Below are 14889 nucleotides of genomic sequence, written 5' to 3'. Positions count from 1 at the left end.
CTTTTATCTATTTTGGGGGGTTGTATTACTGATGAAACATTACGCTGCTGCTGTAGCAGTGAAAATAATTGAATTTGATTTACAGAACTATTTGTTCTTACACACTTATGTTGTTGAAACATAGATTTTATTTTAGTTAAAATTATGCCAGAATCAAAGCTGCATAGAGCATTTGGAAATGAAATGAACAGTTATAAGAACTACAATGCAATAGTTTTCTAAACTCTTTTGGTAGTAATAATTAATGTACTATAGCAATAGGGATTATTATGCAGTATGAGCTCTCTCTCTGTAAAGCCTAAGCAAAGTTCAGGAAATGTCACAAAGTTATGCAATATCTTCATGGAAGTTCTCTACATTAGGACTTCACTGTCTCATGCAGTTGCTTTAAAGTCTGCCAAGCTCATGGATTCCCTCTCTCTCAGCTTATTTACAGATGGACTTTAGTTTTGCAAAGGTCTTGATGAATACCGAAGTGGTCAGTACAAGCACATTTTCAGATAAGGGGTCCAGGCAGGTTTTAGAAACTTCATGTAAATTATTACAGTTCAACTGAATTTTGGATAATTAGAAGCTGAGAAACTGGAATCCACTTTTACCTTTCCTGTATGGTATGATCACATGTTTGAGACAGATGCCATGATGGGAAAATGAGCATGCATCAATTCCACATTCACTATTCCACATTCACTAAAACTTATAATGGCTGACGTAGAATAAAACAAGAGACCAAAAAGAGAGACTTTGTGTAATTATTGTAAGAATAGTGTAATAAAAAACCTTGCTCCTTAAAGTTTGAATTGTTTTGACAATGCGTAGCAAACATATTTGATTGTACAAAGCAAAACCACCACTAAGTTACCAAATTTACACAAAGTCAAATATCTGGAAGGGGATCTTTTAAAAAAAAACTTTATTTGAGAAAGGAAAAGACTTATATCAGAAGGCAAAAAAAGGGAACATACAAACAGAATATATTTACAACACAAAATGAGATCACCTCTAAGGGTGTAAATTATAATAAATACAGTAGATTTAAAATGTAAGAGACAATAATCAATTAGAAATGTGGTTGCTTAAACCCAGTTTTCCTTTTCACTGGTTCCAGGTAGTTTCTCTTATTTTAATTTTATCCAAATTTGAAAGAATCTGAAATTAAAGTACACTAATGTATTGGGGTTTCTCACCTGAATGATGTTATAAAAATATCTTTTGTCTTCTGTGAATACACGTCTTTCAAGTGATATTGTACAAAACTCTTCTCAATTGCAAATTTCTCCCCAAATGTATTTTAAAAGATGCACTATCCCTTTTTGATGAAGCTGAAGTCAGATTTCAAAGAAAATTAAAAATATACAGAATGGGAAACACATATAATTTCACTTTTATAGCCTTCACTTTTTGAATGTAAACGTAATTATTTTTATCCAGGATGGAGAAAGATTTCTCTTCAAATATGAAGCCCACATAAAAATCACCTGTGTTTTTCTCAATTAAATCTTTTTCTATACATTAAGGACTTCTGTGTTAAGAGCAACTATTTAGAAGTTTGTTCGGAGATCTACTAGGAAAAAGGATAATGTATCTTTAGAAGTTGCAACATTTTAGAAGAGCTTGAATAATATTAGAACATAATGTAAACAACACATGCTAATAACATATTTTAGAGCAATTTCTACGTTTGGCAAAACAACTATCTCTTTTGAAACTGGATACTGCACCTTTAAATACCTCAGCTTTAGAAATATAAATATTTTTAATAGAAAAAAAACCTGACAAGGAGTCCAGGTCAGTTTGGGATTATCCATATTAAAGGGGATCTTAATACAATGAATCTTTAACTAGCTTAACAAAAGTAAACCTATAAAACAAGGTAAACATATCAAAAGGGAATATGAAGGAAATGTTTCACTGGAAAGCTTCCTTAACAATTTCCCTACTTGCTTTGTTATTTTCTTTGACAATAAATCAATTCATAGAGTGCCTTTAAAAACAGAGGGAGCGCTGCCCCGTCCCCCCTGCCCCGCATTCCTCAGCACATGAATCACTTGGGCTTCCTGTTTCCATAAGGCATTTCCTGCCCCCCCCTTCCCAAAATCACTTTTCTGCAGGAGAACAGCAGGGACCTGACAAAGTATCGACTTAAATAAACAGGGCCTTGCACTGCACCCAGCCCTGCTCTGCTGACTCTGAGGGATGGCCCGGGATGCAGCTCGCGGGCTGCACACACGACTGCGCCTTTCAACTCCGCCTGAAGCTCCCAGACAAGCTGAACCTGCCTTCTGTCAAGGTGGCATTTTATGCACAGTTGTTATTTTAGGATTTGTCCATGAGACTCCCTTGCAAAGGTTATGAGATATTGTAAAATTAGTCTTCATTTTAAAAAAACAAACAAGTGATTGGATATCAGATGATAATGATAACAGTTCTGTGCTTGCCGTGCAGTGTCCTAATAACTGACTGGAACCACCTAATGCTGCGTTTTGCTTCTGACCAGTACTTGCATCTGCTGCATTTAAGGAAGCTTCTGTGGACATTATCATCAAATAAGACAGAATGAAAAATTAACCAAGCAGTGCAAAAAAGAAAACAATGCAATTTTAAAACAGTGCCTTGCCTTGCCTCTTTATATCCACCTTGTACTTTTCCCTAAATTAACTTTATACACCAGCCTGAGACCACCAAGATAGCAGTCAGTACCTGTCTACTGGGGAAAAAGAATACCCTAACATTAACAGTGTTCAAGACTATAGTATGATACAATATATACAGACAGTTGAAAGCAGAAGTCAGAGGATTCAAAATCAGGAGAATGTTTCATCAATCAGGTCTGGAAACTAATTCCATCGATTGCTGATTTCAACAGGCTAGGTGATACGAGTTCTCTTTCACTAGGACTAAGCGATGTAATTCTGGGCTAATACAATGTCTATCAGCTATTACTCAAAGATTTATGTAGCATGATTGATTGCAACAGATATTTTCTCAATTAGTGGCCATAAGAATGAGCTTCACTATGTTTTCAAGTGTACATACAACACTTCTGCATTTGTTAAATTCTTCGAGCAGTAAATCAGGATTTGCTAGCTCAGTGAATCAAAACACAATTGCTTATCAAAACCTAGAAAACGCATGTGATGTTCAGATAATAACCTTAATTACAAATCCTGGAGCTAAATCTTTGCCTATTACCTGTTGCATAAAAGCAGCTTGCTCCCCAGATTCCATTTGCTGGGTTTGAACATCCTCATCACTGTCCAGTGGCTCCTCTTTGACTTTCACAGCCCCCACCTGCTGTCCTATTCTGTCATCCACACCAGCACTGCTGCTCTCAGCCCTAACGCTGGCACTGCTGGCGGGAGCTCGCTCTTCCTGCATCGAGTGATCTCCATGAAGCTCTTCTTCAGCTTCCTCCAGGTGACTGCCAGGCTGCTTAAGCTGCTCAATGGACTTAGAAAGCATCTGGAAAGAGAAGAGGGGAACAAGCACTGACTCTTTTCACTGATGCCAAACACGAAGAAATACTAGATCTGCACAGATGAAATCGAAGTGTCCACAGCAAACCCATGTAGCCATGCCCCATCAAAACACTGATGTATCCAGAAAAAAGAACAGAAGTCCCTAAGCAAAAGGCTTCTTTGTATTCTGCAGCAGAAAATACCATGTTTATAGATAATGAAAAACATGACACATCTGTTACACTGCTACAGCTGGTAAACTAGAGAAATTAGTTTTAGTCTTTCTTCAAACAAGAATGCAGAAATACCATCTTACAGTTAATTACCCACAACACAAAATAATAAAGGAATACTAAGATATAAGCAAACTAGTAATCTGGTTAATATTTTGGTATAGGCAAATTAGGGAATTTTCACACAAATATCTCTATCAATTAAAGTGTGAAGGCACTGAAAGCCAACAAAGGAGAAGTGGCAAAGAGCTGGTGTGAGTCCCCTGTTCTTTGGCACAAGGATACTACAAGCACGTCTGTCCATGACTGGAAGGACTACAGCCTTTGTGGTGCACTGCACAGGTATCCCAGTCCCAGCAATGATGATATAGCACAGCTCCCAAGGCAACACCAGCTCCAGCCCATTAACTGCTATTTGAAAGCTCCGCGGAAGTGCCGGATGCCTGAGTGCTGCAATCATGTGCAGTTTGTGTTTTGCTGTTTAAGATGAAGCCAATGCATTCCAAAATTCTCCACATGCAGTCCAAAAAACTAAACTGAAAAAAATCCCCACTTTGTTGAAAGAGCCAGAAATCAGACACGTGAGTAAGAAGTTGCAGGGTTCAGTGAGTAATTATAATTTATTCAACTGGCCCACTCAATTTCAAGTAAATACTGTTTTGTATCATTTAATTCAAATATCTTGAGAGGGAAAAAACACCTTTCATCTTTACTCTTACATACTTTCCTCTTCCCATCTGTCTCCCCCCAGCCATCAATCAAGTCTTTCAGACTGAATTTTAGCTAGTATTATATACTCAATTACTGAGTATAAGAATGGTTGCAGGATGTCTGGTCTTGTCACAAACCATGGACCATACAGTTTCATTCAGCTTACTAGTGCATAGAGAAAAATGCTGGGTTGTCATATAAACTGCATTCAAGAAGCTGCAGCTGGATTTAGGAAATCCAATGAAGTCAATAAGGACAGTTGAAAGATCAATTTATACAGTTCTGATTGATGCTCTGATGCATATGCCTCACATCAGTGGAGAAACAAATTCCTCAGACGATGCCTATCTGGCTATTGTCACAGCAAACCTTCATTTTTGAGGGGTAATGGGAGTTTAATGGCTTACTAAAAATAAACAAAAAAATCCCTCCTCATTACTGGAGTAACTGGCAAATCACAATGTGAGTACCCTGCACGCTGCAGGTAGCATGCCCTTACTGCTTCAACTGATGTGGAGAGTCTCCTTTCATTACACAGCATCTGAAAAATTTCTCAGATCAAACCTATAAATCTTTTCCAGTTGTTTCTCAGGGGATGACACTGACCAAGAAGGTACTAAATCTAGCTGCATGTAATCAGGTCAGGTACACTCCTTTCTATTATTATTATTATTATTATTATTATTATTATTATTAATAATAATAATAATAATAATAATAATAATAATAATAATAATAATAATAATATTGTTAATTAGTCAACCATTTGTGGGGAGCCTTCCCCACTCCTCAAGCAGGAAGAGAAAAGCAGGTAAGGCTGCATGGCTGGCTGCAAGTGAGCAAATACAAGCTGAAACATCTGTGTGACAGATAATCATTTAAACTACAAGAATCACTGAGGCTGATCCATCTGTAAACCATTCCCTGTGCCAGTTACTTGACACCAGGAGGGTTTTCCTGCAGGGGAAGCCAAGAGAAAATGAATGCATGCCCACAGCAAAGTTAAGACACATATTTAGCTCATTACTGCTCTTCCTTCTTTTATGCTTTTTCACTTTTATGTCAGGCTTTTTCTTCTTTACACTGCTGTATGGGTACAGATCTGCTGCTGAGCTTTCTGAGGCAGCACATGATGGACTGCAGTATAGAATCTATATATAGATTACCTTCAGACACTTCTTGCATGCAATCAGTGAAGAGAACAAGCACGCCTAAGGGGGGCTGCAGAGAGTTAGAGTGGATTTTGTGTGCATTTCAATTTGCTGTGTTCCTGTTTTGGACCCTTCTCCCATGCTGTGGAACTCAGCAGGTGATTTGCTCCAGATTTCAGCAACAGAAGGAGATAAACAAATTAAATTTTCTAAAACTCCGTGAAATTAAAGTTTTTATATATTTACTCAATAGAGTTTAAAAGGTGCATTTATATTACCTTCTTTACTACAAAATTTTATTAAAAACATCCTTTCTACTGTGATTTTAACTAAGCCTCAGGCAAGGGGCTATGAGGCATTACAATCATGTCTTCTCATATGATGAAGCATGATCAAATTGCATGGATGGAATGGGGGGGACATGACCCAAAACCTGAAAATCCCTTCTACTGCTCAGCCTGCTAAGCCACAGCTGACTGCTTTCTCTGTATCACCACGATGCTTTCATGTTTGTTGAAGTTTTATTTAAAGAAAGCTTGGCCCCATCCTATTCCAGTAATTATACTAGTAGCATTACTGGACACCTTTAAGTCAGAAACATCTCACTTAAAATTATATCTCCTAGTGATACTACTGTATCTGCAAACATGTGAAGACAGCAGTTTAGAGTCAGTACTTCTATCTTCTCTATCTAAAAATGGGTTACACAGCAGAAATGCTGCTCAGGTCCTTTCATTGCACAGCTGGATACTTCTGCTCACACTTAATGTTTAAACCTTTCACTTTAAACCCCCACTTGCCCTTTTTTTGTGATTTGATCTGTACCTATATGAAGGAATTTCTCCTAATTTTAATGCATTTCTTTTTATTTTGAAAAAGTAATTGCTTAATCTGAGTTCTAGTAGGATTATATTTAAAAATAATAACAAAACAATAGTTTATTTCCCTAATAAATTAAGGGTTGCACATGTTGGTTACATTTTACCAGTATACTTTACTGCTATCAACTATTCCAATTTAAGTGGTCACTAAAAAAAATGTCTTCATGATAATACAGCCTATATATTTTTTGCTTTTATCTTCAGGAAATTAAGCTATAAGGGAAATGCATGAATCAAAGTAAACAGTATCAGCAGGAGAGGAAGTATGGACAGATATCAACTCCATTCTAAAACTGCAAGAGTCCAGTCAAAGAAAAAGATACCAAACTTATCCTAACCTGTTTGGTTGTACAGAAAAATGGAAGACTAAATAATCTGGACACTGAAATAGACCATTTTATAGTTCCTTCAGCTGCAGACCCTGTAATTTTCTCCTTTGAAATGATATGCACTTGTAAAATACAGTGTTTTAAATAAAATGTCTTTACAAAGAGACAAAATCACGAAGTCCTGCAGCAGCCAACCAACACATTTCCATCCTTGATTAATTGTTCTTTTTAAATTCATGACAGTCAAAACAACTTGGCACCTGCATCCTGCTGTCTCTGTTACTCATGTAGGACCAATATATCTAAGGGATGTATTTCTCTTTCAAAATCATTCTTCTGCATTACGGCTTAAACATTAGCTCTCAATAAAGGAGAAAATGCTCTGGGCATGGTCCAGTTCCAAACAGACAACAGTTCCTTTTAGTTTTTTCCCAAATAATCCCCTGCTGTTACCAATATTTGAAAGATTGTCTCTCACCTACAGAAGATGCTAGCCAGATTTGTAAGCTGCAAAGCCAAAACCTCAGTGTAATATGTTTAATGAAGCTAGATTGATTTACTACTGCTGAACCTGGTCTTCCACCTTCCATTAAACATCATTCAGAGAAATGAATGGTCAATCTGGGGTTAACTGTATCTTTTCAATTTTCCTACTTGCAATAAATAATAGTTCTATTTTTTCATCAATATAAATTTCTGTATTATTTTAAAATTTTTATTAAGAGATATTGGTAAACTGTGAACACCATCTAAGTACTAATGAATATTCACTTCCTCTATGTTTTTTTACCTCACAGGCTTTCCTGGTCAGCAATTCCCTATTCAGAGATGCTTTAAACCAACCAACATCCTAGAATGAAAATTGAAATTCAGGTGTTTCTTATATAAGCGTTAACATTATCCATATATCTCCCATAATTTAGAGTACATACCAACTACCCCATTATTCTACCCTTTACCTCTCCAATACAGAGAATTTTACAATGGAAAACAAATTGCCAAAATGCTATGAATACACCACTTAAGAACACAAATAGGGTTCCTGCATTGCTCAAATAAAATCTTGGCCCCAGTGAAGACTTCAGCTTCAGTAGAGGCAGGCCTTATTCACCATACGTGGAAAAATAACTTCTAAAGACAGATGGCTTTGTTCATGTACTCTTCACATCATGGTTTCTGAAATTTTCTTAAATACAGACTTCTGCTGGGGCTCTGTATTTAGATTAGTTAAATCAAAATCCTAATTTTTTTTCTCTAAGTGGCCGGGTCAAAGCTTGGTAGGTACAGATATACACAATAATATCAAGATTTTATTTTTCTTTTTTGTAATAGTGGTCTTTTGGTATCCAGTTGCACTAGTTTTAACTGGGGGTTTTGGACTTTGGTCTCCCTTTATTGAGCAGAATGAAGATCTGCAATGGTGATCAAAGGCGTTATGAGGAAATAAGCTGTCATTTGGACAGAAGTATATTAAAGCTGACAATGGCAAAGCTGGTCTTCCCTAAGACAAGCTGAGTTCAGGTTACTTCACATTCATTATTAATTCTGGGACAAGGGTTTTTACCTACTTTTGGAAGAGATGTCAACATTTGCAGAATGTTTTCAGAAGGTCAGTGTACTAGATCCCACAGGAATAAATGTCAGACTTCAGTGGAGACATATACCATTTCCCACATCAAAAGCCAGGCATCTGACAGCTGACCAGATATAATCCATAGGGGATCTCCTCTTTTCTAGTAAGGACAGAGGCACACCTTTTGGCAATGATTTGTTTCTTTTCAGAATGTAAATGATTCAGGGGAATCCTTTACCTCTGACCTATGTTACATTTTGCTTGTTATCACCCTCACAGCAGCACTGGCTTGCTGCTGAAGTGCATTTTTACCTCACAAAAGAAAAAAAGGTTGTTTTTTTTTTTTTAATACAAGAGAAATGAAAGAACAATGGGGTGAGGAAAAGGTGGTTCTCTTCCTCTTTTTGTTGTTGCATCTATAAGCCAGCCAAAGAGATCAGTCCAAAACCAGCTATCAGGGAGTGCTGACACATGCCCTGGCATCTTAGCTCGGGGCAAATGCCCAAATTGTGGGTTCAGTTGAATACTAAAGACTTAAGTATTTGAAGGCCTAAACATAAGAAATAAAATCTTAAGGGAAATAGAAAACAAAAAAGAAGACATTAATTTTCTCCAAGATATTGGTCAATTAGCATTTTACAGTCTTAACAGTTTAAAATGGTTCTGGTCTTTTATTACCAAAACCTTGGGTATTTCTTATTAAATGAAATTTATGCATTTTCCATGACTGAAAAGGCAGGACTTATAGGTATAAGTCCTGTGCAGATTTCATTATACAGCCCATGAATAGAAGAGTAAAGAATAGAAAAAAACAAGTTCCTATATTCACTTGATATATGCCCAAACTTATCCTAAGAAATAAAATATTTAGTTGCTTTCCTATCTGGTCTGGAATATCTACTGTTTAAAGTTTCAAATAACATAACTCTGCTTTGCAGAGTTTGATTGTAAAGCTGTGCAAATTATGTAATGAAAAAATAATTTCAACTGTGAACAGAGGCAAGTTTTAAGACTGAACAAAGTATATTCTATCACTCTAGCAGAGTTCAAAAACCTTATGTAGCCACTGGAGTTCAATCTGAACTTTTAGCTAAAGGGTTAAAAACATCTTTAAATTCACTATTTAAAAGCTACTCCATGATTTGATCTTTTTTTTCTCTCTCTTGTCCATTGGCTACCCTTAAATTCCAGTTTATAAAAATCAGGTTTTGCAAGTACATAAGGGAAGCCCCCTGGATTTCTGTGCCCTTGCAGAGGACAGACACATGGTTAGACCACTGACATTTTTCAGTACTGTTCTTCAAAATGGTTCTTCTGAGCATGGAGAAGAATCTAGATGCTGCCAACTTTAAAGTCTGATAAAACATGCATCCTCAGAAAACCCACTGCTTCTCTGGCTGCAACATGATCTCATTCCTCCTCAGGCATTTGCTGCTCTGAGGAGTTACTGTGCTCCTGAAGAAGCCTGGTTGCTCTGGGAGTAGGAGTAAAGAAGTCCAAGAAGCTCTTGGGGCAAAAGTAGGTTATGGAGGTTCAAGGCAGAGAGAGGCCTTAGGATAGGGCCACTCTGCATTTGTATATGGACTATACTGTACAGAATAAAAGCTAGATTCACCAGTTTTGTCTCCATCACAAAGAACCACGTGAGAATGAAGGCATATTTCAAGTATGAGAGGGAATTAGTCTCATTAGCATGTATTTTCACTGTAGTTCAACTGAAAAAAAAATACTGAAACAAGCATTATCATGAACCAATTCCAATCTTTTTCCTTCCTTATCCCATCTATCTCTGGAAAGATGCAATGCATTCCTAGTCCTATGTGATTAGAAATATATGATTATGTGCCTCAAGTTTCATTTTCATGCTGGGGACAAATGCTCGTAATGCCACATCACATACCCCCAAATGCTATGGTAGAATTTATATCAATAACCATATTATCTAAGAAAAACACATCAGTGGGGTTCTTTGCTTTGTGAGGAATGCATGAATTTATGGGTTTGTAGTACAAAGACTCAGTACTTTATCAGTTAAAAAGTCTTTTTAGACAATTGAGGGAAGGTGAAATATTTTCAAAACCTGAGGCTATGAGATATACATATGCCATCTTGATTAAACATATGGAATGCATACTCAAAGAAAAGCCAACTGGAGTCCTAGTTGAGTAATCAAAACACCCAAGCTGAGAGGGGTTAACATGCAAGGATCAGCTCTGAACTTTGAAGTTTTCTGGTCTTCATTTTTCCTAATTAAGACAAGATTTAATAACCAAACCACTGTACAAAGTATGTACTTAAACTCTAGGTTTGTTTCTAATTTTGTTGGGAATTCTTAGTAGATTCCAAAGAATCAGTAAACCCTGGGAAATTCACCCAGTAAGTAAGGTGGATTGAATTTTTTTTTCTTAGGTACAAGAACGGAACGTCCACTTTTCATCTTTTCTTCTTTGACATTGCTCACCTCTTATATATAGTTATTGAGTAACACTAAAACAAAAGAAGACAAGTAAAGGTATGTAATTAAAAGTTTGTAATAGTAGTGAAGCTTCAGTATACAAATTGTGGAAATCTGTGTACTAAGTGCAGAAAAATGTTCTCCAAATAAAAACATGCAATTACTTGCATATCCTAATTACAGAGAAGGTAGCAACTTGATTTTTTGTAGAATTATGGCTTCCTGATAAATCTACTTAGAATATGTTGCTCTTTGTTTATTAATGGATGTTCCCCTTTCTTCTTTCCCTTGCCCCTGCTCAGAATAAGGTGTCACTGTACAGGGAATCTTGTACTACACATTTCAACTCTGTGTCAGACACCAGGACATGTTTCTCTTTATCCTTATATGGTAATTTTATATCACCATACAGGTAGAAAACTTTCATGCTACTCACAGAGAAAAGTCAGTTTGATAAATACTGATTAAAAATTTATCCAGATGTCCAGTAAGCTTCATATATAAACCCATCAATGTAATAAGCTGATTTGAGTTCAAATGAGTTATCTACTTATGCAACATTCTAGTCCCCAATAAGACAAGTTTTAATACAATTCAAAAGCAGCAAGTGGAGTCATTGCTGCAGCTCAGAAGTACACATCAGTTTTTAAGACATAATTTACCATTCAACAGTAAAACCCTTGTCAGGTAAAATGGTAAGCAACTCTATTTTGTTGAATTGTAGCCTATTTCAGAACCTTAAAATTAAGATCCATAAAAATGTACATATCAACTATGCATAAACAAAAAAGATACTCTAGCAAAAACCTCTCTATTGTCTGTGACGACATGGTGCCAATAACTAACTTTTGGTCTTAGTTTTTCATCTTTAAATTTATTGGAAATTCTTTACTTTGGGAACTCACCTTATTCATGTGGATCTGCTGCTGGTACTGTTTCTGCTTCTCCAAAAATTGCTGATGTTGCTGCTGGATGACCAGCTGGGCCAAAGTACTCTGAGGAAGAGGAGCAGACTGGGTTCTGTTCAGTGGCCTGTGACGAGGCAGTTTGTGGGCAGCTCTTATGCCAGGTGAGACTCTCTCCTTTGCTGCTAAAGGAGACTGTGGATGAAGAGGAACCGCTCCTGCAAAACAGGGACATTTCACTCCCCTGTGAAAAACAACCAAATAATAGTTCTAACAGGAAAGAAAGCTTTCAGTAAGAAGAGGGGTGTATATTGCAGAACTCTGCATCTGCACTGATGCAGTGGGACGTGTATCACGTGCCTCACCATGCTGGGAAGTTCAGCTGCTAGAAAAGAATGTGATGAAGTAATCATTTTCTCTTTTCTGTAATCATTGAATTCTTTCAGGCTAACAGACTGGAACAGAATCACTAAAAGGGAAAACAAAGATGCTATCCTTTTTTCTTTCACCCTTCCACATTTCCCAAGAGTTAGGATGTGTGGTATTTGTATTACCGTATTTAGTTTAAACTGAACACAAATGTCATTAAAAACATCTTAAATTAGTATTGCTGGAGCTTTGATCATTACCAGTCACAAGAAGTTTTTGCTGTCTCATTTGCTCTTTCAGTAACAGATGCTGCAAGAGAGCTTGGTGGCTGCTGTTTGGCTTTCCCTCCATAGCAATGTGAGGATGAGTTGATGATGGAGGAATGTTTCCTCCATACTGTCCAGCCAAGGCCACTCCTTGTCTAAGTGGCGGGGTCTCCCCCTTCTGCTTTTCTTTGAATGACGACGAAGCCTGTCAAAGAACAACAGCATTGGTAACTGCTTCCCAGAGAAGTAAATGGCCATTTATACCTCTCCTTGATTAGATGGTCTTATGTCTTCATGAACACATACAGGAGAAAAGGTTAACATCCCTGTCTTACATTTTGACTATGAGATGAAAAGGAAGAACATGCCAGTTAAATGTAACGCTGTGAGAAACTGAGTACTGAAACCAGTTGAAAAAAAATCAGCAATAAAAGCCAAAGCATAAGGAATTACTAGTTAGAACATTATTAATGCAAGGACGGGAGCTATCCTTAAAATTCCTAAAGAACTTTGCACAGCCTCCTACACAGGAAACTAGAGGATCAGGGGAAATAGTTTGCATTGAGTTTGAAATAGGCAAGGCTAGGTTTTTCACATAACTTTCCATCACACAGTAAGCCAATCAGCAAAACAAAATAGTTACCTGTAGTAGTGGGAAGCTAATACTTTTCCTGGAGCACTCCCTGACTCCCTGAAGGACAGCACAAATGTAAGTTTTACCCTTTGCAAAATAAACTTATACATTTAAACTCTCATCTAGGTATGTAGCATTCTGAAATGCCTTATAAATTGCACAGTTATCGATTTAAACCTTTTGGAAGTTTTGGCCCTTCATAATTGCAAATGTACTTTATATTACTTTGTTCTTTGCCTATTTAAAAAAAATCTTGAAATAGTAGTTCAAGCAGAATAACAATTCTTACAGCAAGAATAATAACCTAACAGAAATATGGACGTTGAGGCTTGCAGATAACCACTTATGGTAAGTCATAGTAAAAACAGCATCTCTGATAGTAGGAATTCCATTAAATTCTAAAATAAGGTTTTCACCAATTTTTTTTTTTTTTGGTGTATGCTTACTTCACACTGCTATCTCCCTCCCCTGAAAAACAAACACCAAAGTAAGCTTTACATTCAATTTGCAACTGCTCATTCTAGTAACAGAAATAAACATTACTTTTATAAATCAATCCCTTTGTTTTTTCTAATGCCAAAAGTAATATTTGGTGCTAGATGGCCACATCAAAAGCTTATAAGATTTGAGTGAGCAAATGAAACATATTTTCATTTCTTTTTAATGTTATAAATTTACTTTGAAGCTAGTTGAAGCTAGTTATACTCTTGTGAAATAACTAAGAAATTTTTGATGACATCCTCTGAGAAAGTAAGCATTACTTTTCATGATGTTCAATTTTTCCATCCTTCAAAAACAATAATTTGCTAATATTTCTAGAGAACTGATTTCGGGCTTACATAATTTTCTTTGCAAGGTTCTGTACCTGATGTTAAAATGTTAGATTGCAGCAATACATTGCTGCTAAGAACAGTAAAAGTATTGAAAAAGCCATAAAATAACATGGAACTTTGACTTGAACTTCATTTAGCACTGGAATTAAGCAGCATTATTACAAACCATTGTGGATTGTACAGATTTAATATTTTTTTCACCTCTGCTGAAATCTGTGCTTACAACCCCTAATTTCTTCATAGAAGTTACCAACTCCCACACTGTTAGAACCACCACCACATATCAGTATTTTTACTTTGTTGTTGTTAGAAAGCAGGTAAATTTTGACCTGCTTTAAATTTTGGAAGTAGCAAAATTTGCAGGTATTTTACTGAGCTACAGGAATACTACATTCTTCTACAACATTCCAGCTCATTTTAAGTCATTACTGGAATCTCATAAAAAACTTACAGGTAAAAATTATCATATAATTTAAACTTTTATACTAAATAATCTCCTCATATACTTCTTGCCACATCTGAAATCTGTTATCTGGCATAAATGCAACGCACATGGCCCGTACTTAGCTAAGATCCACACTGGCACTTGTTTATTTGAGATCAAGAATGAATATTGCTTTCAAGTTGTGCCCGATGCACAGAGAGGTCTGGTTCCTAATCTGAATTCCTTGTGTTCCAAAATGCTAAAAATATAAAGAGAACAACCAGAAAGTAGGTTTTCTGGAAGCAAACATATGCAGGAAGGCTTGAGACTGGTCACTTACACTGATTTGAGGTTGTATTGCTGGAAGTCCTAAGGTAATGTTGGGCAGAGAAGGGGATGTGTACAGACTCAACAAGTTCACTGATTCATCCTGTATCAAAAGGCGTTGCTGGGAAACCAGGTGCTGCAATAAAGGGGAAAACCAATGAAAGTTAATCTCCAGGCGTTTTACCTTGGTTATTTTATGCTTTTACCCTGATACACAGAAAGCCAATTATGTGCCAGTCACTGGTTTGCAACCCAATGGAGTTCCAGATACAGAAAATTACTGTCCCTGTGAAAACACTGTTGATAGTTCTTTTCTTAAGAAAACATCTGATATGTGTCT

General features: G+C 36.6%; 1 protein-coding gene across 12 annotated transcripts in view; it reads right to left on the bottom strand.

Moving 5' to 3' along the window:
* HDAC9 (histone deacetylase 9) overlaps positions 1-14889 on the bottom strand; it is a 455819-nt gene that overhangs the window by 183971 nt on the left and 256959 nt on the right. For 8 of the 12 annotated variants that reach the window (XM_071429136.1, XM_071429143.1, XM_071429142.1 and 5 more), the window contains 5 exons: positions 14563-14685; positions 12975-13022; positions 12326-12536; positions 11697-11914; positions 3193-3462 (listed from right to left, as the gene is read on the bottom strand). In XM_071429136.1, the coding sequence (XP_071285237.1) occupies positions 3193-3462; positions 11697-11914; positions 12326-12536; positions 12975-13022; positions 14563-14685 (870 nt within the window). Of the gene's footprint in view, positions 1-896; positions 3463-11696; positions 11915-12325; positions 12537-12974; positions 13023-14562; positions 14686-14889 lie in introns of those variants that run through there. The other 4 variants (XM_071429140.1, XM_071429138.1, XM_071429139.1 and 1 more) reach the window with 2 other exon arrangements.

This window comes from Agelaius tricolor, unplaced genomic scaffold, assembly GCF_023055355.1.
Source record: "Agelaius tricolor isolate 1412-34295 unplaced genomic scaffold, bAgeTri1.0.p SCAF_6, whole genome shotgun sequence".
Lineage (NCBI taxonomy): Eukaryota > Metazoa > Chordata > Aves > Passeriformes > Icteridae > Agelaius > Agelaius tricolor.
Note: the sequence above shows the minus strand (reverse complement) of the source record. Positions and strands in the feature narration are given on the sequence as shown.